The sequence below is a fragment of the Setaria italica genome, chromosome IV (genome assembly GCF_000263155.2).
Source record: "Setaria italica strain Yugu1 chromosome IV, Setaria_italica_v2.0, whole genome shotgun sequence".
In the NCBI taxonomy this organism is placed as follows: Eukaryota; Viridiplantae; Streptophyta; class Magnoliopsida; order Poales; family Poaceae; genus Setaria; species Setaria italica.
Window position 1 is genome coordinate 35,453,103 of NC_028453.1, and position 27,984 is coordinate 35,481,086.

The following is a 27,984-nucleotide window of genomic DNA, read 5'->3' on the forward strand; positions in this document are numbered from 1 at the left end:
TTGCTCCATCGAAGATGCATATGTTAGATTCAATCATCCAGTTGAGAGAGCGGTTCTTGGATCAGATCTTTCAATTCAGTCTGAAATATCAGCTGTACTTTGCTAAGCATGATGAGGGTAGGAATGCTAGGTTTCATGATCTGGATGGAGGAGATTGGATTATGCTTATGGCCTTTCCTGAAGATGCTAGAAACAATTCTGCTATTGTCAAGGCAGTCTCTGGTTTTGGCTTGCTGCATTATTAGCATGACACCAACAACATCGAGCGCGTGGTGGCTAGAATTCTTCTGCATGATGATGCAAAAATTCCTCAAGATGTCACTGTTGATGTTGGGCTACCTCCTCACATTCGTACCTGGACCTTTCCGGTGTTCATTCTCAAGAAGAAGGGTGCGACTATGCTAGCTGATGAGGACCTTGTCCTCCCTAAAGGCCTTCTTCATCCTCTGCCCAATGTTGCTCTAAGGTGGATAGGCCCGATCAATGAGCTTGTTGGTTCCGTTGCTTAGGGTATGGCTGGAGGTTTTAAAGTTGGTGATGATGCTGGGGGTGGCAATATGGAAGATGATCTACAAGATGAAGTGTTATCTGGAGCAGCAACGGATTTTGCAGCTTTTGATCACAACGTTGGGCCTCTCTCTAGCACTGTAACAGCCTTGGCCCCGACAGACGTTCCTGGACAACCTATTTTCACTCCTGATTTTGGCAACGTGGTTCCATCTAATCTAGAAGTGATTTCCCTGCTCAATATTTCTTTTGACATCCCATGCTTTGTTCATTGTTCCATTTTTAATCATCTTTCTAGAATGGATATTGACCTGGATACCCTGATTCCCTCTTATATCTCTAATCATGATGACCTTTTCTCCTTTGCGCAAATCTCTTTTGACCAGACCCCAGTTGCTACGATCATTAGACAAGTCCTTCCTCCACAAGGCGTCAAGCTGGTGCCATATGAGGACTCTGATGATGAGGAAGAAGTAAGGGAGATAGCAGACCCCATCAAAACTTGGTACGGCGATTGCAGTAAAGTACGTGTATTTTTTCAAAATCATCAAAACATATTTTAAGAATTGCGGGTTGATTATAAAAAAGTTGGAAGATTTTTTCAAAAAAAATCATGACGCTTACACAATCACGACGGTCGGAAAAAAACGCCATACTTAAACAAACCGTCGACCATACTTTAGTTATCGTAGATATAAACCAGTATAAAAAAACAGCGGACGCGCGCAACACGCGTTCCATTCGCTCACGAGTGAGGGACGTACAGTACAATATAATCTAGCTGTTCCTCCCCTTTTTTTCTCTCACCTGCATCGTTCGACGACACGCACGCAATGACGCAGCTGGTTCTTGGAACAGGATATGACATGCACAAAACCTACACGACGAGAACCGCCATATAAGGGACCCTGAAACTGAAACATTGTGAGAACACTAGACTTTTTACTATCTCGCAAAGGAAAGAGAAGTGCAGGCAGCAGATGTGCGGACAGGACAAGCCAGCAAGCTGATCGACAAGAGCTCTCGCTAGCGCGATGCTCTTGACCCGGCAGCCGGGTGGCTACGGCTAAGCCACGCACGCCCGCGACGCGCCTGAGCGTTCCAAGGTCGGGATAAGCATCGTCGACCTCGACCTGCCGACTTTGGACTTGGTCGTCGTCAACCACCGCGTCGCGCGCGCGCGGGGGCGCCCACGCGGTATCGCTGGTATTTATCAGGCACGCGGCAATGGCGGCATGGCTCCAGCAAATGTTCCGCGGCGGCATCGGCGGCAGCGGACGGAGCGCGTTCCAACAACGCGTGTTTTGCTTCGATAGCCTCCCGTCGAGGCGAAGGGCGGAGAGGGACGCGTGTCCACGCCTCCACGGCCGCGCCGAGCGCTGCGCGCGCGCGATATCGACGGCGTCCCCATCAGACCACCAATGGTACGATGGCATCCTTGTTTAATTAAGAGTCACAAAAACTTTAAAAGTTAATTATTTTTTAACCGAAGTGAGGAAAACCTTTACCTATTTTTTATAATTTTTTATTTCAGATCATTGAATTCGCTCTCATAAGAAGTTGAATTTTGACGGCTGTCACACTAGTAGATAACTGACCTTCCATCCAAATATTTTTATCCCAGTTAACTTTGGATCCGGGATCAAAGTGACTTTAGTCTCGAATAAAAAATGAGGCACCAACGGGAGGGGCTTTAGTCTCGGTTGTAAAGATCAACCGGGACTAAAGCACCCCCTTAGTCCCAGTTGTAACAGCTAGTGGGACAGGGGCGTTTTGTTCCGGTTGGAAACTCCAACCGGGACTAAAAGTCCCCCTTTAGTCCCGATTGGACTAACCAACCAGGACTAAATCCAACCGGGGAGGTGCTTTAGTCCTAGTTGGTAGCTCCAATCGGACAACCACGTTTTCCACCAGTATCTCCAACAAACCACCAATGGTACAGTGGCATCCCCGTAGGTTGTTTTTGTAAGTCACAAAAAATTTATAAGTTAATTATTTTTTAAATCAAAATCAGCAGGGAAAGCTCCTACCTTTTTTATAACTTTTTATTCCGGATCTATTTAATTCTCGGTGGCATCTCCAACAAACCATCAATGGTACGGTGGCATCCCCGTAAGTTCTTTTTAAGAGTAACAAAACTTTAGAAGTTAATTATTTTTTCAGCGGAATATTAATAAGCATCTCCAATATATTTATATATTCGTTATGTAGTTACATATACGGCCCTAACAGCCACGATCCTAACAGTCGTAAACGGGTTAATTTTTTAATGAGTAAATTGCACCTATTACACGGTGACTCGTAACTTGCATCGTTTTATTCCGTCAAATTGCAAATCGTGCAATCAAGTAGTCTGTTGTGTGTACCCGAAAAAAAAGTAGATTTTTGTGTCAATGTACGGTCCAAGATACGCCATGTCGGTGCTTTTTGCCACGGTGCCACGTCGCCGTGTTGAGACGGGTTAAGCGTGCACGTCGCCAGCATACGAGGGAAATCATGTTGTCATATATATATTTCACATAATCCCCTATGCTCTGATCGTGCCACACCGTTCTGCTACACGGAAGCGAGTCAAAAACGTACTATAAATCAATTTCCATCTCCAACCCCTATGAATCTAGGTGCCTTCGATGCCTGGGTGGCCGGGCAGTTTTCAGGACCTCCAACCCACTGCGCCGTAAGCAGCCACGGCCGTGGCCGCGAACAGTGCGATGGACGACCAGATCAGCACCCTGGCGGCCGGTGCAAGACACGCCCTGGCCGAGTCCGGCGCCGCTGCGAGCAGCATGAACCCGAAGCTGGACACGAACGCCGATGTCAGCACAACCATGACCACCTCCTTACGGACTGCTTCACCATGATCCCCTCTCTCGCCGAGAGCACCTCCGAACACGCTCATGACGGCCCCCAGTGTCGCCGTCGTCACCTTGCTCGCGAGGTCCTCCATCGCCTTGATCCGGGCCTCCTGGCTTTCCTTCTCCCGCAGCTTGCTCCTGCCGCGCCGCCGACCGGGGCGGACGACGACGCAGTGCCGGAGAAGGAAGCAGAGGATAGCCGTGACAGCTAACGGCGCGAACGCCGCGAAAACGCGGTACCGCAGGACCACGAAGGCTGCGGCGAAGGCCGCGGAGGCCAGAAGGCAGAGCAGGACGACGTTGGCAAGCTTGATCGCCGCGACGAGGAGCCGCCGGAGCTGCAGGCTGGTGATCTCCGGCACCTTCTTCGACAGCATCATCACCAACATGCCCGGGATGGCGGTGGCGAACATGAGGAGGATGGAGACATAGGCGGCCGTGGTGACCGCGCCGGGTATCTTGGACGCGCTGGAGAGGACGCCGATGAGGCCGCCGAACGCGGAGTTGGCGACGCATGAGGTGATCTTCCACGCGGCGTCCAGCTCCTCCCTGTGCTCCTCGCGCGCCGCCGCCTCGCTGCCACCGTCAGCACGGAGCCTCAGGTACCAGTACGCCCCGGCGGCCGGCAGCAGGAGCACCACGACCACGGCGAGGCCGATGTAGCGGTAGACGACCCTGCCGGGGAGGAGCGCCAGGAGGCCGAGCAGAGTCAGCACCGAGAGCACGGCGCAAGCGGCGAGCAAGCACTTGGAGGCGGCCCACTGGCTGCCGGAGACAAGGTCCACGCGGAGGCCGTGCATGTTGAGGCTGAGCAGCATGAGAGCAATGCCGCTGAAAAAGGTGGCGAACGACAGCAGCAGCGAGACGGTGAGCCGAACGTTGCCCGGGTGCTTAGCCTCTTGTGGGAGGCAGAGGCACCCCAGAAGCACGGCGAAGCCAAACACGGCGGTGGCTGCGCCCACATCGAGGTTCTCCTTGACCTCGGCTTGGCGGCGTTCCTCCTCCCTCTCGCTTGCCGTAGCAGTCCCGGAGCCCGCCTCCGCCTGAAACGCAAGGTACCAGCTGCTTAGTCCAAACCTGTTGCTCAACCTGCGCACATGAACACGCGTTACCATGGAGGACAAGAGAGGAAGTTCCTATCCAAAATTGAGATGTTTTTTACATTTCTTTTGTGGTTTTAGAATTTATATATGAATCTTTCACATTTTACAGCACTAGAATTGAAAGGCAATCCTATCTAGTGGAACTTAGGCTTTGAGCGAATCATATATTTTTTTTTTGTCTGGTAAAATTAATCTCCCAGACTACCATTTTCATATTATGTTAAAATCAAAATATATGAATAATAAATTAAAAAATATTTTTTGATATTTAACCTTTTATATTTTTAGGGCTCTATCTAGCATTTTGGCCATCACCAGTGACAAGTGGGACTCGTGAGTCACTCGGAGTATACCAGCTTGGTAAACAATTGGTTATCATTAGCATAAGAGTTAAATTACTCTTGTCTGTTTGGTTTTACTTTTTAGGAGCATATAGATGGTCAAACTTTTAAGGAGCTGTTGAGTTGTCACGTGTTTAAGAGATTTCATCGAGGGTCAAGGTATCTTGCGTCGACCAAATATTATCGGTACCAACGTCACTGTCATTGTTCATAACACAGTTCATTAGCTGCACGCGGTCTCGGATCTGCTTGCTGACCATGGTACCAACCAAAATATCATAACACAGTTCATTAACTGCACGCGGTCTCGGATCTGCTTGCTGACCATGGTACCAACCAAAATACCCACCAGGGCACCACATGCCGTGATTCTGACCAAGTCCTCACTCCTGCCTGCAGCATCCTGTTCTGACTTCTGAGACTGACCGTCTTGCTCTTGCTGACTTCCAAGTCAGTCGTTGACAAAAGTGACACAGAGAGCAGTTGGACGACATCCAACAATCCAAATCACCACATCTTTAACTGATGGCTCGTCTAATCATCATATATAAATTCGTTGAATCTGCAGCCCCTTTGTCGCTTTTCTGTCTGTCACGCGCGTGGATGGCCGTGTGTGAGCTGAATCGCTGCACGTAGTTGCGCTTTGTTCGCGTCGCTGGATTCCGTCTTGACGTGAGACGAGAAACAACCGGGCGTACCTGGGACAGCGTCGCCGGAGCCGGCCGCCGTGGCGCCCTGTGAGGAGAACCTCCGGTCATCGCCGTGACCGCCGTCGGCCCCAGCTGGGACGGTAGGAGCGACGACGCGCGCTGCACATAGAACAAAATTATGTATATGAGTCAAGAACAGCTTCGTGGGAAGGTGCAAAGGAAGGACAGCGGACCGAGTTGGTAGCATCGCGTCCGTCGCCATCACTTTCTTTCAAGTTTGAACCGCGTTTGGCTGGGACGGACTACGGAGGGAGTACTACCCAAACTTTCATGCATCTCGCAAAGATCTAGCGCCAACTCACGCTCCCAAAAGGGAAGGTAGCTAGATGTTAGTACACTTCGCAGGTAAGCAATAGGACAGTTCAATTCCGAGCTGTCTGGTCTGCTTCATCCTCCCAAGGCCCGGAACTACTGTAGCTGAATTCTCTCGTTTTGTCGTCGGCACTCGGCACACGATCTATCGCGGCCTAGCTGCCACGCACAGCAAAGGCGCGCACGCCACCGCTTCATCGGTGACCCAACCAACCAAGAAAAGGGGAAGGAAGAAAACTAGCTAGAATGGTTATTGCTTCTTCCTGCCTAGCTCCTAGGTCGGTGACGGCCGGCCAGGCGGCGTTGGCGGCCAAGAGGCGCCGATCAAAGAGGGTTGCTCAGCCGCGGCGCGCCAAAGGCGTGTCGGGGCCGGCTCGGCCGTAATGTTGGAGGCAGGCAGGGAGGGGACGGCCGGCCGGCCTGGGAGTCTCGAGCTGGCGATGCTAGAGCTTCGAATGCCAGCACTGGCGGCTGCCGTATACGTAGGAAGGGAACCTCGGGCTGGCTAAACGTCGCTGATGAGCTAGCTCATGCGGATAGAATGGGAGTTGCGTATCGTATGACAATATAACAAACGCATGAAAGAGTCGCTTAGGCGTTTACCTTGAGCTCCTTTCTTGTGATCTACGAGGCCGGCGTCGCGGCGTTCGTACACGGAACCGGCGGAGCTAGCGCAGATTGCTCGCCGGAGAGGGAGAGACGAAGAGGTGGGCTGTGGCCGTGAAGCCGTGAAAGTGACTCTTATATAGCGAGGAGGAAGCATCGAGGAAATAGACGAGGAATAAATACTTGCAGCTTATTCAGCTGATTTATCAACCACCAAACAATATTTTTCTCTCGTAACAAATCAGCCGTTTCAGCTTTTCAGCTGGCTTATAAGCTGAATCCACTCTTTCTTTCGATGGTAAACTCTCTACTCGGTCTTTTGTTGAGGACACGTACGTGACTTTATGGTTGTATACTCGTATTTAGCTGAGTTTATGAAATGTGGCCAAGTGAAGGACATTTTTTTTTGTTATTTTTTGTTTGTGCGGCGTGCTAGGCGGCCGTGTAAAGGAAACAAATCCGTCGTCAGAGCGATAAAAGTGTTTTAGATCTGCCGGGAATTTTATGTGAAAAGAATCACCCGACATGGCAATCCTATCAGCTCACGCGGTTCCTCCGATCCGTTCCCACGTCTGCCAAATTGCACCAGCCAGGAACGCGGATCAGTCGGCCGCGTCGAGAACGGTAGAACTGGCCGGCCGGTTGAAGAAAACGTCGACGCCGATGCAAAAGCGAGCACGGCCGGCGTCGACGCTTCGTCGGTAAGCAAGCTCAGCTCACTGTGCATGATACTCCACGACCTGGCGATTCAACTACAACCCGGACAGGACAGATCGACACGCTCGTCTATTGGCGGCAACCGAGTGGCCAATGCTCAAGGTACCAGGACCGCACGATAATATACGGTCGCTTTGTCGTCTCAAATGGTCAAGCCGCTGCATGAAAAAGGCCACCAGATCTCAAGTGAACAAACGGAGACAAGAGATTAGCAAAAGATGCAGTATGTAGGTGATCCAATTAATCATGTAGGAGTACATCGATCCTTTGGCGGTGAAGCGGGAGAGAGGTGGCTCAGGCCGTGAATTACGGGAGGTATATACATCCCAATCTTTGCGCGTGGCCATGTACATTCCTGGTATATGGGTCCAAAGACAACGCGTACAACCTATGAATAATTCTTGGTGGACCCAGGCGCTTGAGAAGCTTTGCTTTCAAGCAGAGCCGCTCGCGCGTGTCGTCGCCAATGTCGTCGGGCTCTGGAAGGTAGCTCTTCGGCACTAGGCAGCACGAATGAAGCCCGCCCACAGCGTTATGGATTACGTAGAAACTTCCAGTTTAGCACCAGCAGGTTTCGGTCGTAGGGGCCGCGTCGAGAAGAGGAGATCGAACGAAAGAAAACTCGGGAATGGCTAGCTATCAATCGAAAAATGTGTGCAGCGTCAGTGCCAATAGCGAGGAGGAAGCATCGAGGAACAAGATGATGGCCAAACTGTCAATGGCATGTGGTTGCGAAGAATTATGGGCCCAGGTTTTAATTTGGTTAGTTTACCATCTAGCCTTTATAGTGGCAAATACTCGGAGCCACTCTTTATTCGGGTGGTATAGACGTATAGTCTTTACTCGGTCTTTTGGTGAGGACATGTGACAGGAATGAAGGTGCTAAAACTGCGGGATACATAACTGAGTTTATGAAATGGACAATTGGCCAAGTGAAGAGCATTTTGGTTTTTTTTTGTTTGTGCGGCGTGCTAGGCCGGCCGTAAACGAAAACAAATCCGTCAGAGCGCTAATTTTTTTTTAGGACAGATATTAGGCCTGCCAGGAAGTTTCCTAGGAGGAATCACTTTTTGTATCCATCTTCTTTTGTTCGTTTGATCAGGAAGCATCGAATTCAAATTATTTTATTATTCTACCGAGCTGATGGAGCTGATATATAGATTCTTTGCCACATTCTTACGTGAAAAGAGTCATGTATATCCGACGCGCCAATCCCACCAACTCACGCGCTTTCTCCGCTCCCGCTCCCTGCACATTATCGGATGGATTGTTAACGCACCACCCAAGTAAAGCTTCTTCCAACAATTAGAGTCATCCAACAATTAGAGTCAACCACTAGTTCATAGCAATAAAAATGGTAGAAGAGCAATGTTCAAAATAGCGGGCTATAGAAGCATTGTAGCGATTTTTGGCAACTGCCACTACAACATCGTTGTACTAAATAGTGGGCTATAGCGACGCTATAGCAAAATATAGCGGAGCTATAGTAGCTGAGAAGAACTCTCCGCTAAATATCGTAGTCCGCTATTTAGAACATTGCATAAGAGACAACTTGTCCAATGATTTAACTCTTAGCATATAGCTTAAAATATAAATGGATCCACATACCAGCCCACATAGTCTTGGAATATGTGTATGAGACTATCTCCTGATCAAGAGATAGTTCTTCTCTCTTTCACCTAGATAAAATATTATATTTTAATCCTACGAGGGAGCTGACATGCCACCGGAGGAGGCCTAGCCAGGAAGAATATCTCTACACTTCATTGGCCGCGTCGTGAACAGCAGAAAACGTCTCAAGGTGAAGCTTCACGCCGGTTACGGCCCCGGACATCGATCAGGACAGGCATGCTCGTCTCTCGGTAGCAACCGAGAGGCCAGTGCTTTGATCTGCTACCTTACCATAGATTTATAATGCTCGCTCGTCTCGAACGGCCAGGCTGCATTGAAGGGGACGAATCGGGGAGGCGTGTGTGGGCCGGGCGCGAGTGGTGGTGATACAACGCACCAGCAGGAGGTAAAGTCAACACACGGGAACGAGATTATTGGTCATGCTGTTTCCTTGGCGGTGAAGCAGGCGGCTCGGCACGCGCGATCTCCCGTTGCAGCGACACGGTGCCGCTACCGCTGCCGCACGGCCTTGCCGACTTGCCGTCTACAGGTCTTGTAACAGGATATCAGATCGACGTGCAGGATCAGTGGCCGGCCGGTGCCGCGTGCGGCTTCCTCAGCGGCTTCCGGGGAAGACAGCGGGGAGGAGATGGAGATAGACCCGACGGAGGCACGAATGCAGGCTGTGTCTCTCCGAGAGACTAAATTGAGATGTGCCATAGTCTATTTATGGTGAGTGATTGAATGGTTGACTTTTCTGATTAAGTTAATATTTCATATGTGTATGTTTATGCTAACGGCTAACCGGAGGTGTTGTGTTGTGGTGTGTGTAAAACATATCTTGTGTGCTGTGTCTCTTGGTTTGTGATGTGCAGGTGTAGGATGCGACATGGCGGTCGACGGCATGAGGTGAAGGTCAAGTGAAAGGTTCATACCGATGTACTAGGGCTGTGAAGGGTGTATACGAGTAGGCTTGGACCGAGGGACCCAAGGAGTCCGGATGGAGTCATGGGCGATCCACATGGTGCACGGAAGAGCAAGAGTACACGGACGGGATGGAGACGGTGTCGGTCGAGTCAAGCGGGACGGAGGCAAGTCGAGTAGGCGGCCTGGGAGCCAAGAGCGAAAGACTTGGAGGCGTCGAAGGCTTGACGGAGGCCGGGCACGCGTCGACATCGGTGAGTCACGTCGTGCGCGGCGTGCAAGAGGGTTTGACCGGTTTAACCTCAAAATCAGGGGTGAGTCACACCAGCGGGGTGTGCAAGAGAGTTTGATCGGTTTGGCCACAAAATCGGGGGATGAGTTCGGAGGATGCGTGGGATCATCGCGAAGGTTGCGTCGAGACGAAGCGAAGTCGTGAAGGCACCGGGCCTGTCTGATGTACGAGGAAAAAGTTGGATGATTTTACCCCTGAGGTATTTGGGTTGTATGCTTAATGTAAGGGCATTTTGAACATTTGTCAAATGTCTATATATGAGTGGGCTGTTGGGGTAGCTACATCTCTGGTTGTTGGGAGGGGACTTCTCATTTGGTTTGTGAGAGCCTTTAGGGAAGAGAGAGGGAGAGAGATGAGGGATCTTTGATTTGATATTTTTGCCATCTTAGCTTTGTTTGTGCCTAAGAGTGGCTTGTAATCGGATATGGTGGAGTAATCTAAGAATCAATTGCGTGCTCAATTACTTCTCCATCTTAAAATCTGAGTTTTATCTTTTTGGGATTTTTGAAGGTATTTTTGGGGAATTTTTGTTCTTCGTGTTTGAGCTCAAATCTTGCGAGGTTTGTTGGGGGAATTTGTACCTAGGACCCTTTGAGCAACTTTGACGTATTTTCCACCTCCAATCCCTCTCGGATTTGGCTCGATTAGGTTTTTCTAAAACTCATTTCTCTTCTGTTCTTAGTCAAATATATGAAATTCATTGTAAAGTCTTGATCTTTTGGAGAGATTTGGACAAAGATTCACCGTGTATATGTGAAGTTATAGCTGTAGTTTCGTTCGCTTTGAACCCCGTTTGACTCATTTTCAAGTTTAAGTTCATGGAGTTTTCTTGAGCTCTTTGTGCCCCTCTCCAAATCCTTTGAATCTGGTGACCAATTCTTAGGCTTTTGAAGTGAGCCTTTGGGAATAGCCTTGGTATGTTGTTGTGAGCCTATGGTTCAAATTTTATGATTTTTGAAGATCGTTTGATCGAGTTTTAGAATTTTCCAACTTTTTCATACAGGCTATTTTTGGAGTTGTGGAAAATTCCGGAGATTTTTACGGATTCTCCGGAGAATTTTTTGAAAAATTCCATAGGGTGCGGATTCTCCGAAGATTTGTGCGGATTTTTTGGAAGTTGCGGATTCTCCGGAGAGTTTTGCGGAGTTTTCGAACTTTTGTATTGGTTCTCTCTCATTTTGCGACACTTGCTTGGGTTCATTTTGCTTTCGTCAGTCTCTAAATTAGTTCCTAGCACTATTTCTAAGTCCATTAATTCTTGCATAGCTAAAGAGGATTTGATATTACTAGAAAAAAAGTTTGTGGATTGGTTAGAAATTTAAACCGAGTTTCTTTGGAAAAATTTAAATCGGCTCCCGCTCGGCCTCACCTTCCCTCTTCCACACGACCGACAACGGCGGACAGGGCAGGCACGGCGCCGTTCCAGGAAACCTCGAGGATAAAAACTGAGAAGTGAGAAGCAATGTCTCCTATGCCGAAAAGTTTGCAGATGCGGAAAAGCGCTGTACATTCATGCCGCCAGCCCGGCCACATCGGAGCCTGCCTGCCTGAGAGGCAGCGAGCATGGCTGCTCAAGCGCCTAGTCCACTAAGATATTTTGCAGCCCATATTTCTTAGGTCGCTCACGTTGGCTTGGGCCCATATCACGACTACCAAGGCCGCCTGAATAAATATTACATGGGCCGCGGGGGAGATGATCAAGCTGAACGAGTCGATCGGTCTCCATTTTCAAGTGTAATCTTTGCTACTGGACATTGCTCAATGTTAAATTTTTTTATGATGGACACTGCTCAACTTAGTCGTTGCTAATCGACACTATTCTAGGCCCCGTTTGGATCATTGGAATTGAATTCCATCCTAATAATCATAATTTAGACACAAATTAATTAAGCTAATATAATTGTATGTGGAATATAGTTGTATATTATAGTTGGTGATATGGGAGAGATACTTATATGCTGCACTTCTACTATAGAGAAGCGAGTCCAAGAGCGTGCTATAAGAATTGAATTCCATTCTAATAACCATAATCTATAGAATCAATTTCCATCTCCCACCCCATGAATTTAAGATAGGCTTATATCTAAACTTTGGAAAGTTGTGGAATGCCACATTCCAACATAAATTAGCCTACTCCATTAAATAGATTCCAATTCCTTCAAAATGAAGGAACCCAAACAGGACCTTATAGTATTTGCAACTACACTATGACACTATAATAATAATTTTTCTATAGTAGAGGAAAAGAAGAAATTAAAAATGACAAAAACTGCCCCTGCCAGCAAGCGCACCAGGCAACCTTGGCCCCCCTTCCTTGTTCACCTTGGTTTATTTCTGCTAAATTTTTCACAGCCTAAGGACCCCCTTCCAACTTCAACCTTGAACTTTCTAGCCGCTGATGATACGGACTCTCTGTATGTGCACCTGTGAAAATGACTATTATCATTTCATATCCAGCCTCAACTCCTGCGCTCCCTCCTCAAAATAAACCATCCTGATACAACAAATACTAGTTCTGCAAGAAAAAAACCGTACACATACTTCGATTCGCTCAGATCTCTATTAAGCGTATCCAGAAAATCTGCTATAAAGTATTTGTTTGTTGTTCTACACAGTCAGGACCATACTTAGGACCAAAAGGTTGTGGCTGCGTACTTGAGGCCTCCAACATTTCTATTGTTGATCATAGGAACCTTGATGCACATGGTAGCAGTACTACTAAGGTTGTGAGTTTCATCACGCGCCATAAGTTCAGAGGCTGTGGAAGCTCACCTCTATGAAGCAACAAAACTAGTAGTCTTTATTATTTGTAAGGAAAGTTCACTCTCAACCCACTGTAGGCGCATCACTCCGAATTCTTTTGGACTTCTGGTTTAGTCTTTGACTAACAAACAATAAAATGATACAACTGATTTCTATGATGATATTCTTGGAATGCTTTAAATAAATAGTTTCGGCTTGAGATAGCGGAATCAGTTTTTTTCTTGGCTAACAACATTAGCAGCTGAGCAACTTTCTACAATCAAATCACATTAGTACTAATGCTAGCATGGCCGGGTTACTAACAGGTGCTAAAAGGTTCCCGAGGACTACCAAATTTAGATCCGGTCCTAGCATTAATGCCGGGTCCAATTCATTCCAAGATTTTTGTTAGGGATCGATATCTCATTTTCTACTAGTGAGGATGAAGCATTGAAGCTGGAGAGATATTCTCAGCTGGATTATCTGAGGTTCCTTCTCAATTATAAAATTAGGGTGGTCTTCTCTCCGCAGGCGGAGTCTATGATGGGAGATCGTTCATGCCTCTTTAGATGAGAGGCTGCCAAAGCTCACCTCATGAAGCAACAAAACCGGTAGTGTTTTATTTATTACTGGAAAGTCCACTCTCAACCCATGGTGGGATCATTATTCCAATTCTTTTGGACTTGGGGTTTGGTTTTTGACTAATGAACAATTAAATGATATAACTGGGATCTTGGATCTGGCCGCGTGTTGTATTATTGTAATTACAAAGTACTTTCAGTCTCAATTACCCCTTTCCCCTCTCATTTCACGGGCATATATCTTTTTCCCTACCGCATGGAGATTGAAACCGTTTTTGCCTATAAAAGGTCCAAGACAGAATGAGCAGGGCAAGCCATAAAAGAAATACCAAGCAAGCCACACAAATAGACTCTCGGAGAGGGCAGCATGGAGAGTGGCAATATGGTATCCGGTGTGGTGGCGCTGGTGACCATAACGGTGGCTTGGGCGGGGGATGCCGCGAAACTTGTTTTTTTGGTTCACTTTTTGGTCCATGTTCGAGTGGCACAAGCTCATCATCATCATGGCCGTGTTACGGGTGAGTAATTGATTGTGCGGCTTGGAGTCATTCAATGGCTCTACGTACCCTTTCATCTCTGAGATCTTTCGACGTTGCCTTCTCGTTTGCTTAATATGTTGTTGTTCCCCTCGCAAAAAAAATAATATGCTGTTGTTCTTAAGTCATGTAATATGAATTATGTATGAATCGTACCGGGACATGGATGGTATGGAGAACGATTTTGTTGTATCATTCTATCTTATTATTACTAATTGAAGGTTTCTTTTGAAGCCTCCCTATGAAGCCACCTAGAATCCTATGTGGACACTCTAGAAAAAGAGAGAAGTTTTAGAAATTCTCACAAAAAGCAAAACATCTCACATCTATTATCGGATCTATTATATTTTCTAAAAACTTATCCACCGCGAAGGACCTCTAGTCTAATGGTTAGAGAACCGTGAAGCACCCAGCAGGCCTGGGTTTGACTCCCGTGGGAGCGAATTAAATGGGTCTAGAGTAAAAAATTATAAAAAAAATAGGTAGGAGCTTCCCCTGCTGACTTCGGTCAAAAAAATTACCCACCTACCATTATGAAAATAGTTTAAAGGAACCCTAAATATATATTTAAATTACCCACTTACGCTATTATTAAAAAATAATTTTAAATAATCCCTAAATTTGTTTCCAAATTGCCACACTAAGAGTGCTTTTGCGGTGCAAGGAAAAAATATATTATGTATGAAAATGTTAAATAATAGTTAATAACTAAAATCTTTCATAATTGGATTAAGATAATAAGTGTATATCTATATAAGCATTGCATGAGAATATTCAACAAATGAAAGAGAATTTTAACTATGTGCTCATATTTTTTCAATCGAAGAATCTCATTAATTCTCACAAGGCACGCTAGGAAAAAAGATAAATCCTAAAATTCTCACAAATATTAGAAACATCTAGGTATATCAATCTGGTAGACAACCACTGTCACTGTAGAAGTTATTCTAAATTAAACCAGTGAATCTATATCTAAATTACCCACATCTATCGTAATAAAAATAATATAAAGTAACTCCATAATCTTTATCTAAATTACCTATGCATGTATAAAAAATAACTTAAAATACCCTTCTACATTTGTATCTAAGTTACCAGTGTATGTTGTAATTAAAAATAACCTAAAATAAACACCTAAATCTTAATCTCATTATCTGCATTCTCATTATACAGAAATATCCAAAAGTAAACCAATATATGATTCGACATATATATATTTTTATCATTGTTAATATAGAAATACTAAGTTAATGTATATATGCATGATGGGTGTCACCATGTAGTTTTATATATGTATGAGAGAAAAGGATGAAAAATATATGATTTTCATGTTAAGTATCTAAGTTAATGGAGGTGAGATGCAAAATGAAAAAAGTGTCAATATGGATGAAAAATGTATAGAGTAATTAAAAGTTAATCACAACCAAGCAAGAGATAAATACACATCTATATGAGTATTGTGTTAGAATATTAAATGAGATGGTCGTAGGTAACAATTTTGATTTTTAAGTAAGGGGTCTAATTTTTAAATAACTATCTAACACAATGACTTCTAAAATTATTAGCTCAGTGCGGGAGCACTGCGATCAATACTACGTGGGTTTCATTGTATCTCTTCCCACTCCCGTCTCCTACAGCCAAGCCGTGGATGTTCTGGATGCTGGATGCTGATGTGAGACTGAGAGCCAGACCACCACCACGCACAGTAGCTTGAAAAATGGAATCATTTAAAGGCACAGAATTTTATTCCCAAACCGAAATAAAAATAGGGAACGCATATAGATGGAAACATAGCTAAAGTACAATCATGTTCATATGGAAATAAAATATTTTGCTGCGTAATTTTTCATCCTTCAAATAACTCTTGCAACATCTCCTCGAGCTCCTGAGGAGTGAGAGTGATTCCTTCGGTGATTACAGTACTATCCTGCAAGTATTCTGTAAAGCTTGGATTGACTTTCTCGATGACAGCTTTCCGCAGCCTTGTCCTCAGCTCAGGATCCGGAACCTTCCAGAGCTTCTGGGTACTGTAGACTTTGTGAAACTCAGACTCGAACTTGGGCAAGGAGGAGTATCTTCCTAGGCAAAGTGGCGCAGGACTGTGCAAGCATGAAAGGACTGGTGACCAAGACACTTGCAGATATATCTGTATGTAGTTGTCGATTTTGGTAGCGAGAACGGGCATATGGAACTTCATATCGGGCATTGGAAGAAACTGCTGCTGCACAAAGTACAAGTTGTTGATCAAGAACAGGTACCGGAGGCTCTGGTTTGGGAACGATTGCGACTCTTCATCAAGCTTTCCTTCAAGACAGGATAGCATCTCCAGTTTGAGGCTGGCTAAAGTACCAATGCTGCCAATCGCAGGCGCACATTTACGGAGCTTGGCAGCTTCGTATACAATTCGATGCAATGACCCGTAATCAGTCTGGAGCAGGTTGGTGTAGTTTAGTACGGAACGAGTCATCCTGTGAATGTGGGATGATCCATGGAGTACGCTGTGATTGCCCCACGAGTCTGAGTCGCTGCCGCCGCCGCCGCCGTCGTCATCCTCCTCCGTTGATGACATGACACAAGCCCTAACCTCTTCCATGGTGTTCCACACGGCCTCATCCAATCTGGCCAGTTTTGCTGACAAGAGACTGAACAGCTCGTCGTGTACGCTTGCAACCTCCGCGGAGGTTGCCGGACGAAGCTCTGCAATGCCGCGTATCCTGGTGAGAGCGCCGCGTACCTGTATCAGTGCCTGCAGCCTCTGAGCTGGCAGTGCCCCATCATCAACGGTAGCCGTCCGTGGTGGTGCTGGAGCAACCAGAGAGTCAACAAACGGGAGCATCTTGGATATCGCTGCACCAGCAAAACGTGTGAAATTTTGCTGGTCCGGCGTGCCGCTCACCTCCTCCCAGTAGCGCCGATGCATTACGCAGAAAAAATTCCCAGCTGGAGCTGGAGTAGCACCATTGTTCCGGAAGTACGAATAGGTGTGCAGGATTTCAGCTAGAGCCCTTAGCCACGTCGCCGTGCGATGCCGGAGCTGGCGTGAGCTCCCGGCATCAGAGTCAGCGTCGGCGGCGTGAAGAACCCAGCCGACGTCCAGCTGCCTTAGCAACCTATCCATGTCCCGGTCGTCGTGTCCATTGTTGATGCTGCAGTTGCTGGCGCCGCAGGATTCCTCGGAGCCCAACATGGTCAGTAGCACTTCTTGGTAGAACAACCAGAAGAGATCGCTAGGCGCATGGGACTCGCGATCGGACGACAGCCGAGAGGAACCCGAGCTGCTGCCACTGCTTGTAGCGTCAGAAATCCGTCGGATGGCGTTGTTGCAGGCAGCAGCAGATGCGAGCAAACTCGTGCGGTAGATCCGAGGTCCGACGCGGATGGATGAGCGACCCCCAACCTCCATGATGCTTCTTCCGGACTCGTGCTACCGCGCGCGACCTAAAGTCCTAACCACCAGCGATCCCAATTCTCTCGCACATCACGTGTATAAACCTATCGAGACTGAGAAAAGAAATGATTTGATCAAGGAGTGGGTGGCAGGTACCTGAGCCTGAGGCGCCGGTGACAGTGGTGTAGGTTCTTGATCCGATCGCCCGATAGCTCCAAGCCTCTAACCTCCAACCAAGGGCATATATATAATATAATAAGCAAGCAAACGAAGAACTGCAGCGCGGAGACCAAACCATCGTTGACCCGCGGTCAGCGCGGGGATATCATTAATTCGTCACCTCACCGGAAACAACTTTTCTGACTTTTTCCAACACGTCTTTTGTGTAGGCAGGAGCCATTGACTATTAAATTGCACCATCCTCTCTCTCCTTCAAACTACAAGACAGAAATGTTCCAGTCAAATGAACTTTCCTGCCGGCTACCCTACGGGCTTACGATGAATCTGGCCCATGAATACTACGAAGGGAGGCGCACCTGGGGCTCCTGTATAATCTTTCGTAATTGGATGAAAATAATAAAAATATATCTATATAAGTGTTATGTTAAAATATTTAACAAATGAAAAGGAGTTTGAGCTATGTGCTTTTTTTCTCGTTAGATTGAATCTGCATTAATTCTCAAAAGACACGCTAGGAAAAAGATAAATCCTAAAATTCTCACGAAGATCAAATCTTACTGCATGTTGCCTCATTTTTAACTCCCCATTTTCATCTGCCGTGCCACCGGAGAATAAATGAATTAGATGATCCATCTGCAAACATACAACAACCTACATTACTATACGACTAAAAAGCAGGTTACTAATATGCATTATTGATTTATTTCGAAATACCAATATAAATACATTTTGCAAAATTACCCACCAAAATCACATCATCTTAGCATGCAAGACATTCTACACGGCAAGAAGATGTTACCATTTCCAAGTCAAACCCTACCCAAAGTCTACCCACTTCAAATCCTAGTAAAATAACGAAATGGAGGAAAACTAATTAGCTAGAGTGGAGGGGTTACCTTCCCGGAACAATCTCCTTTGTTTCTCCTTCAAATCGGGTGAGGAATGAAGTGGACATAGAGGGGAAGGAGGAGGGGAGGCGCTATATGAGGGAGAGAGCTCGAGCTAGGGTTTGAGGAAGAGGAAGGGAAGTGAGAAGGAAGAAAGGGTGGGCCGTGACCATGCACCTATACAAGGCTTAGTCACGCTAGTCCGTTTGGCGAGCATACGGTGTGACTAAGCCTTCGCCACGTCACGTGCCACGCGGCTGCCGCGTCAACGTGAATAGCGCGATGGGTACATTAGTCGTGCTATATAGTTTGGTGTAATTAAATGGGCTCCACTTGAAAATTTGGTTCAGTTGAGGTTTTTAAAATTTTAGATTAAAAATGGTTTAAATAAAAAAATCCCCGAAATGGCACGAGCATGACAAGTCCCCACCTGTACTGCGCCAGTGTACCGCAGTCGCCACTCGCCACTCGCCGGAGTCTCAGGCCGCACGCCGACGCCGACCCTCGCGGCCTCGCCAACGCCGACCCCCTCAGCCTCGCCAACGCCGCCACCTCCTAGCTCCTCGCTCGCTACCACGCCGTAGCTGGTTCTCCGCCCCCGCCACCCGGCCTTCCACCTCGCCCGACGCCGCCGTCTCCTCGCCACTCGGTCGCACGGCCGTGTGGCCACGCCGCTGGTCCCCTGCTCTGGCGGCAGGCAAACAGGTGCCCTGTTCTTCCATCGCCCTGGCAGAATCGAATGCATTTTTGTGTGTTGAGTATTCCCATTGAAGTTCTGATCTGCTTTTCCGCTGTAGATGACTAGTCTCCTACTTGTTGGGCGCATGGCATGAAGCAAAATGTGGGTAAAACAGAAAGAATTCTGATTCAATTACGAAATGTACGGAAATCACCGGGTCTAGAAATTCAATTCGTACATACTCCACTAAGGCAGTAACCTAACCAAAATCAATTAGGTTCCTTTTTTTCATATTTAATGTGGTCAAATCGGTTTCCATTTATCATAGTATCTGAAGTTTTAATAGACCAAGATAACCAAATCGCATTACCCGTACTAATAGAATGTCCATCCCTATCACAGGGTAGCAAGTATACTAGTATTCAGGTTTGATGTCTTGAGGTTCACATTCATCACCATTATTTGGTGACATTGTCATTGGATCGTTTCTTAGATTTCGTGATGCTGTTGGCTATCATTGTTATGTCTTCATAGGTTTGCATTCACGAATTGCCTGATTCTTGCCCTCTGATTTTTTTGAATTTCCTTTGCAGTCACTGATGGATGATTTTTTCTACTAATAAATTAACCCATCTTGAATCTTCAAGAACCTGCATATGAAGACCAAGAAAACAGTGAAAGGATCATCTTGCAAGAAGGGCAAGTTGACTGATGGTCCAATTAGTAAAGATGCTTCAGAAATGGATCCATGTTATAAACTTTTCCTGGAACATTTAAGCAAAGATGGGAATACCTATGTCCTTGATGTGCCAAATGGGGACCATGGCATGCCTGTTTCTGTACGGTATGAGGAAGATGATACATCCTACGGGAACACAAATGGCAAAAATGGCCCCAATTCTCCCAATGGTTCACTGCATAAAAGTTGGGGTGTTCCAAATGGCAAACAACCTGGTGTAAAAGCAGTCAAGGCTACCAGTGGAAATGTGGATCACTCCTTTTCACCAAAGAGATCACTTGTGAAGCAGAAGAAATCCTCATCAGTGGATGAATCTTATGAGTTATTTCTGCGCCTTGTGAAATTCAAGGATGGTTTCATGGTTATAGAGCCAGAACCAGGTGTCACCATTGTATACGAGCGAGAAGAAGACATGCCTGCTGGATATGATGAATTGAGAACTGGCACTTCCACAAATGAACCAGAGCCTTTGATGTCTCCACTTGAAAACATGGAGGAAGACTACACTACCTATGGATGTGAATATGGGCTTACACAGGCTAATAAAATTGCATCTGAGCATGAAATGGATGGACCTTCTTCAGAGAACATTGATGGTCAGGATGTTATCTGCACAGATGAGCGTGGACTTGTACTTTACACTGAACCTTCTGATTCAAATGTAAGTTTCTTTTGCGTAACTTATGGTTCTCTTTAAATGCTGCTGCTGTTGTTCTATAGCTGCCTTTTGGGCCCAGGCATGTGAAGATGAACAAGCAGCACCTCTTGCTATTAGCTGCAGTGGATCCTCTACATTTGATGAAAACCTCAACGCTGTTTTAAGTCAGCCATACGATCAAAATGAATACGAAGAGCTTTGGAGAAAAGCCACTGACCGGAAACCTGTGAGCAGACAAAGACACTTGCGAAGTGCATCAAAAGGCTATGTTACAGGGGCAATTGGGCTGTCGTATCTCGATCATTACCCAGGTGATTGCTAAGTTTTGATGGGCAGCCTTTTTTAATCTCACGATGTTAATTAAGCTAGCCTGGGTTCCCTTTTGATCAATCTCTACTCTCTAGCCACTAAATCCCACTATCTATATGAGTTGAATTGTGTAGTCAGTTTGCAGGTGAAGGTTTACAAAGGGAAAGGCAGATTCCAGGAATTTTGTCAAGCTGTTGAGAAGCATTTAGCTAGTTGTTTGTTATATAGTTGATTTGCATTAACCAAGTGACATATGCTCTCGTCCTATAGGTTTCACCAAATGAATGAAATTTTGAAGGCATCATTCTTTACTCCAGTGTATTGAATTGAATTGTTTCTTTTTTGTCTAGTTTATAACCACAAAATGTCAGCAGATAAATTTGCATTGAAATTTAGGTAGATTTATCTTCATCCTGCGTATTTACCATATTCTTTGTTGTTCCGTTATGCATGTAATGGTAATACCACCATACCAGTGGGCTTTCTTCTTGAAACTGAGTTTTTATATATGTGATGCGACATTTTTCCTCACGTGCTTTGTTGTTTTGAAATTAACACACAAAAAAACTGTATTGTGTTCCTCCACATTTTGCAAAACGCCAGTCACGGTTCTGGTAGCAGTTCTCTAGGCCGCAATTGCAATGCTGTGATGCAAAAATCGTACTTTGTGAGTTACTATCATCTGACATGAAATCAGTTGGGTAGATTGCATTGTAGTACTTTTCAAGCAAGACTAATCTTTGGTTAATCTTAATCATGCTGATCTGCAGTTTCAATCCAGCAATGCAGAATTCTATATTATGAGTTTCTATGTGGCATGAAATCAATTGATACATCGCCGTATACTACTACTCAGGAAACACTAATATTTGGTTAATCATGCAGATCTAGCCGTACAAATAAACTCAGCTGACTGTGATGAGAGACTGAGCCTGCTGAGGAAATTCTTCTTCTGGTTGGAGGTGATCTATGTTTACCACCCTATTTACTATTTATTTGCCAGTGCTTATGGTCTCTGCTGGTGGAGGTGAAAACTAGTGAATCCAAAATTATCCATGAGTTTTGCTTTTCTGTTCAAGATATTGAAATATAGTGAAAAGATTTCACCCAATTAGTGAAAGATTGTTTCTTTTCCTATTGAACGGTACAGTGATTTTTCACTGAAAGAATATGTCAACAAGGATGTAGGTTTGCCTATTTCTTAGTGTGGTGTAAGGGGAGCGGTCATTCGGTATCAGCAGAAATCCATGTTATAAATGGCCACAATTTTTCTGCAAACATAAAAGGGGAGCTGGTTTGATTTTCAGCTAATTTCTGGCATCGCATCAGATATTGTCCAGCGCATCATTTTCTTTCAGATCTGGTGACTGGCCTATGAATTACAGGACAGTAGGAAGTATCTGAATTCCATCATTTTTTTTGTGAAAAAGAGTGTGATGCCTGCCTCAGACTAGAACTAAAATCTATTCGCAATTTTTGCAGAACTTATGCCATGAGGGAGCCTACATGCCATGGATCTCCAAGGCACTAGCCTGCAATCCCATTTCACCAGATGAGTATGAGCAGACGCCCACCCTCGAGACGTGCGAAGATGAACAGTAGGGCAGTGAGCTGAGTTTGGCGGTCTCCTTGTTTCTCACCGCTACGTGACTGCATCAAGGGTCCTCGCCTACCGTGTGCTTGTGTCGTGTCATACTTGTGGTGGCACCATCTAAAACCAGAAGCTGTATTGGCCCTACTGCGACTTTGAACTTTGATATGCCTGCCGTAGGTTTACTTTCGTTGTGCAGCTCCATGTAACTTGACTGCAATTCTTGTTTTGGATTCAGACTGAGTTGAGCTTGCAATCTTCGGTGTCTATCGCAGTAGTGCTGTGCTGCTGCTGCTGCCCCGAGGTTTCATGGCCTTCAGAGCATTTTGTGATGTACATATATATATGTGTGGGCTGTGGGCTGTGGTGAATGTTTCACTCGTCACAAATCAACCCTTCCTCTGCTCAATTCTTCTCCTCTCTGTGTGGAGAGGAAACCACGGTTTATTTCACAAAAATACTGTAGCAGCGCAACATATGCAATGTACCCTCTGTTACAATTAAAATTGTAAGTTGTTTTAGCTTTTTTTAGTTCATAAATATTATTATGCATCTAGATATAGTGTATGTCTATGTGCATAATAATATCTATGAACCTAGAAAAATCAAAATGACCTACAATTTGGAACAGGAAATGACCTACAATTTGGAACGGAGCGAGCAGTGCAAGAGGCAATTGGCCCAAAGTCTTGATGCAACTCTTTCGCAGGAAGCCGAACAAACATTATGGAAAAACAGCAAATATTCCTTATATGAGATGTAGTCATTTAGAAAATTATTTTCTATCATAAGTTACATAGAGAATTACAAGGTTTTTTAAAATTTTCCCAAATTTACATTCTTAATAATTCTCTATGTAAGTTTTGCTAGGAAATAACTTAATAAGTTCCAGCATCTGATGTGAGAAATATTAGTTATTTTCTTATAAATTTTAAAAGTATTTTAGTGCCATAAAATTCAGATAACTTATAAAGGTAGCCTAAATTGGTGAATTTTAATTTTAAAACCGTAAAGGTATATGTTTCCTTTTAATAAATATGGATTCATATTCATTTGTTGTATCACTACAAAAAATTTCATGATTTTTGGAGGTGATTGGAAAATCGTTTCACCTGACTTAACTAACACAAGTGACGGAAATGTCAAATAAGTAATGAAAGTTAGAAGTACTCATCTTCCAGTGTTAAATAAGGAATTTACTCTTTCCAAATCTGGTCCGCTTCTCATTTCTTCAACAGCTCTTAAACCTCTCCTTGGGTCAAATCTCAAGATTACTCCATCAGATTCAAAATACATGTCGTTTTAGGATTCTTGCCAGTAAAACTTTAACTTTGACTATTAATATATAAATAATTTCATAGGTTGACTATCTAATAATTTGATGTTACTATATTTACCATGAAATTGTTGTCATCTTGTAGACCGTGTCGATGTTCTAAATCACATGTATTTTGAACCAGAAAGATTACCATGGAGAAACGTCGAAATGGATTCTCTTCGTCTTGTGAGACTGAGAGAAAGAGTAGCGAACTAATATTCAATAAATCGCAGCCTCGCCCCCGTATCAAGTTGCAGATATTTTTGCCAAGCTGCTAGCTAGTGCCTAGTTTGGCAGTTCACAGTTATACTAGTGTAATTTCGGTCTTTGTTAGCCCGGTTGAGATCAAAGGAGAATATTCAAGTAACTAATTTCTAGTCTACCTGTCCTTTGTAATACCGTTAGTCTGAATGTTGTTATGGTAGGTGTAAGAATTATAGCTCACCCGGGAAGCTGCATACCTCATCTGGCTGGCACCATGCAACAGAATTCCATCTCTATCAGCACTTTGACAGGAAACCAAGATAGCATTTCCGCAATATATCATGGGTTTAGATTACATTAATCCTAAAGCCAAACTGAGCATCCTATCACATAGTTCCCACTATATATATTTTGGTTGCGATAAAGCAAAATGCACTCAAGCCCCAATTCTGTAACCTCTTCATTTTATTTCATTTTCACCAGTATCAGCAGCAGGAACTGATTCTTTTCCAATTCTTCATCTGGGTGCACATCAGTTTGTTCCTTCGCTTTGCCCCACACCACCAGGTAGAGCCCGGCCACAATTAGGACTGGGCCAAGCACACTGCAAAGCACAATTTAAGAAACCCAAACGTGCATGAAAAATAAAGGGATCTGCATGCGCTCGCAATCTGGCACACACAAATGAAGCTTAAATCAGAGGGCAGGGCATCACCTCCCAAGGTGCAAAACTTCATCCAAAAGAATTGAGCTCAGCACCGCGACGAAGATGAGCATCAGTGGGCCAAACACAGAGACAAAGACGGGACCTTTCTTTCCTAGGCACCATGACAGTAACGGGAACGCAGCTCCTGATGCTATTAAAACCTGTGCAAACTCCAGAATAATTAAATTCCTTATACTGAGAAGACAGCAGAGAAACCAACCTTACAATTATCTAAAAATAAAATAAAATGCGGGAAGTATCGCTTACCGCATAAGCAGATAAGTACAATCTGATGTTAAGCCCTAACCTCCAGTGTTACATGTCCCTGTGGACACAAATTGCTACCATAGTGGATTGAAGTGTGGCAAAGAGGCACACTATTGCAGCAATCGAGTAGTGGCACGGATAAACTTCAGCCACTTTTGCCTGCAAACATGATATGTTAATAGATAAAATCATAGAAACATTGTACCGGCAAGTTGTGGGTGGATGCAAAATTGAAACAGAGATGACGGAGGTGCACCATCGCTCAGTTAAGAAGAAAAGAAATGTTACATGCAAAAAGGAGCATTGGATCATAACCTGGATGACAAACCATGTTGCGCAGCTGAAACAGCTTAATTATAATTCCAAGAAACGATCCCAGGACTTGATGGCTGACTGCTGGTGGATGGGAGCGGTAATCTTTGGTACTGTGAACAAGTCTGGGGTGGGACAGTCGTCGGAGTATTGTGATCTCTGGCCCCTTGTAGAATGTAAGCAACATTGCACCTAATATTCCTACAAGGGTTCCCAAGAGTTTCGCTTGTTCTGTGGGTTCCCAAAGTTACAAAGTCACAGACCTATTTGTTCACTCAGTTTGAAAACTAACATTAAAAATGCTTGGTGAGAAAAACTCTCTTTCTGTACTTCGGTTGCGTTGATATTCACATGAAGATACCATACTAATATGTAGGAAAGAGATGCAGATTAATATGCATAAATACCTGGCCAGGATTGCGAAGATGAATGTGGCTGCAGGGGTGAGGTTACTGATGGCTTTAACAAACGTTGCTGAGGTCAACTTTATGGCAAGCACGTATAGGTTATGGTTTATAGTAAACCTGCATGTTTATAAATGAGAAGAGACATAGTAAAATAAGAGCAATGGAAATACAATTCCCTGCTACACTGTCTTAGAGATTCATTTGTTCTTGCTTAAGTCCAATAGTACTCAGTAACATTGGTGTTAGAACATTTCCTAGTAACCTTTTGTATTATTGTCTACATAATAGACTATGGATACTACAACTTACCTGTTCTAGAACTTAGCGTTATCGAATAAGCTTCATTCGGACAAAAATAACACTACTGAATTCTGGTGTTCTAGTAATTACAGAGGCTGCTTGAGAGTGTCATTTAAAATAACTTCTCTTGGTTAAAAAAATTAAAAAAGGAAAAAGTTTCAGATTATAACCAGCACTTACCCAACAAACCGCACAAGAATAATTGTAGCACCACCCTCATGGTCAGCGGTGGACGTTTCTGTTAGAGGTATGCCCTAGAGGTAATCATAGAGATGATGATATCTGATTGTATCCATGATTTGTATATTGTGTTCATTGAATATCCATTAAAGGCTACTTGAATTGATCTGCAATTATGTGAATTGTATGTGGAACTCTTTACTTGTATGGTTATTCTAAAAGTTGTCCCTAGTCGGAGTTCATGTGTGGACACACATGAATATTAGACTAGTACATGTATTAGTTGATGACTATATTTCACAAATCACGGACATGGAGATGTCAAACTAATAATGTAGTCATATGTAGAGACATGTGCTAGGACTGACCCAACACGAGAAGTAGTTTTCTCTTTACACAACATGTATGCTTTGTCCTTGGATCTGAGATTGTCGCATGTACTCAAAATGTGGATCGACTTACTTAGGGGCTATCAAACGCTACACTGTAACAGGGTAGTTAAAAAGGTAGCTTTCGGGTTTGTCAGGAAGCATGCTGTGAGGCATGATCAATCAAGATGGGATTTGCCCCTCTCTGATTGAGGATATCTCTAGGCCCCTCTAGTGATCGGATCCGGAAATGCATGGCCATGCTACGTACGGTTAAGAGTTAACCTACAAAGGGATTCCGAATCACAAGATCGAGAAAGAGCGATCAGCTTGAAGCTAGACCAAATATCATGAGGCAAAGGGAATAGCATGTACATGATATTGTGACGGTTCGTCTGATATGATCTTCGTGTGCATATAGGAGTTGGCACGTCTTGCTAGAGGCCGCTACCGACTATTGGGCTGAGTAGGAGTACTCGGGCATGTCTATACGTATCCGAACCCATAGTGTCACACACTTAAGGGGCTGGAAGCCCAATTCGAATATGATCCGAGTTGGATCAGGTTTAGAAGTACTAATAGGCCTCGGACCTAGAGTCCCATTAGGAACTTCTATAAATAGAGGGGTGGGGCACCCTAGGGTTTCATCCCTTTGGCCGAAAACACATCTGCCGCGCCTCCCACGCCCTCGCCCTGTTGCAACTCGCGGACCTAGCAGTTCGGCTTGCGACGCTTCCTCCCTGCACGTGTGGATACCTTGGAGGTGTTTCACCTCCAGCACTTGGACGAGCCACGATGAGCCGCCGCCGAGCCACAGCACGAGGATGATCTTGCTGCTTGTGGACGAGCTGCTGAGGAGCTGCTCGACGTCGACGTGATCAACTACGCTGATCGACTTCGCTGCCCCGACGCGATTCTACATCTTCCGCACCAGTGCGTCGAGTGGTAATCCCGTGATCCATATACGGCAGTTTTCCTGATTTACGCGGTAGAAATTTTTTTTATTTTGCGCTAGCGTAGCCTACCTCGTATCCCAACAATTTCTTCCTATAAGAACCGCACAACACTTACCAAATGTCATTGCGGAATATAAAAATAAAGAAATAAGTTCTTAAACAGTTACTCCCTCCAGTGTCTTGAGTAATTGACAACGTTTACTACAGCAAAATACAAAGTGTAAAATCCATTTGATTGTCTGAAGCGTCAACTAAATTTGAATAGAGGAATTAATAAAGAAGTTGTTGTATATGCTTCTTGTTGAAACATATCATTCTATAGAGCCTGCAGAACGTTTATAGAAGGTAGGATCATTTTCGATCCCTAAGGCCTCCTCCAACGGTGATGACTCACATAGCTCTTATGTCTCCACATCAGATTTTTTTTTTAGTGGAAGAGAGAAGGTGAGAAGAGAGTGAGTACTATTTCTTCTTCATCAAGAGTTAGATCATAGAGAAATGGGCCCCATGCTTTATGAGAGAGGGGTTGTGGCACCCAAGATGTTTGAACAATATGCTATCTGTTTTTGCATCATTGTAGTGCAATACAGTAAGTTATAAGTGAATCTTAAAATATTCTTTCCTTGGGTTCGAAACAAATGGGGCCTATGAGCCTATGGCTAGTTTGGCACCTCTATGTGGACTATGGAAACTGAGAG

The 27,984-nt window shown here is 44.8% G+C and overlaps 2 protein-coding genes, 1 long non-coding RNA gene and 1 pseudogene across 4 annotated transcripts; 2 read left to right on the plus strand and 2 right to left on the minus strand.

Moving 5' to 3' along the window:
- The first annotated feature begins 1,370 nt into the window (after positions 1-1,370).
- On the plus strand, positions 1,371-2,545 carry LOC111257137. The gene is made up of 2 exons (XR_002677549.1): positions 1,371-1,931; positions 2,042-2,545. It is a non-coding gene; the product is annotated as an uncharacterized LOC111257137 (long non-coding RNA).
- Positions 2,546-15,555: 13,010 nt separating this feature from the next.
- Positions 15,556-17,434, minus strand: LOC101761484. Its single transcript, XM_004965970.2, has 2 exons — positions 17,382-17,434; positions 15,556-17,283 (listed from the first exon to the last, which is right to left on the minus strand). Exon 2 carries the CDS (start codon positions 17,238-17,240, stop codon positions 15,684-15,686), a length of 1,557 nt encoding a protein of 518 aa, XP_004966027.1. The 5' UTR covers positions 17,241-17,283; positions 17,382-17,434; the 3' UTR covers positions 15,556-15,683.
- Positions 17,435-18,721: 1,287 nt separating this feature from the next.
- Positions 18,722-22,639, plus strand: LOC101761882. 2 transcript variants are annotated; one of them, XM_012845148.2, is made up of 6 exons: positions 18,722-18,997; positions 19,090-19,133; positions 19,565-20,371; positions 20,448-20,679; positions 21,563-21,639; positions 22,160-22,639. In XM_012845148.2, the coding sequence occupies exons 3-6, from the start codon at positions 19,628-19,630 to the stop codon at positions 22,277-22,279; spliced, it is 1,173 nt and encodes a 390-aa protein (XP_012700602.1). In that variant the 5' UTR covers positions 18,722-18,997; positions 19,090-19,133; positions 19,565-19,627; the 3' UTR covers positions 22,280-22,639. The 2 variants fall into 2 exon arrangements, with proteins under 2 accessions (XP_012700602.1, XP_004966028.1); XM_004965971.3 differs by lacking the exon at positions 19,090-19,133.
- A 1,611-nt stretch (positions 22,640-24,250) lies between these two features.
- LOC101775146 lies at positions 24,251-27,411 on the minus strand (annotated as a pseudogene).
- Between the last annotated feature and the right edge of the window lie 573 nt (positions 27,412-27,984).

Excerpts from the sequence above, each read along its gene's own strand:
- LOC101761484 (XM_004965970.2), bottom strand. The coding sequence starts at position 17,240 with ATGGAGGTTGGGGGTCGCTCATCCATCCGCGTCGGACCTCGGATCTAC.
- LOC101761882 (XM_012845148.2), top strand. The coding sequence starts at position 19,628 with ATGAAGACCAAGAAAACAGTGAAAGGATCATCTTGCAAGAAGGGCAAG. Across the intron at positions 20,372-20,447 it reads CTGAACCTTCTGATTCAAAT|GCATGTGAAGATGAACAAGC; the intron begins GTAAGTTTCTTT and ends TTTTGGGCCCAG. Across the intron at positions 20,680-21,562 it reads GTATCTCGATCATTACCCAG|ATCTAGCCGTACAAATAAAC; the intron begins GTGATTGCTAAG and ends TTAATCATGCAG.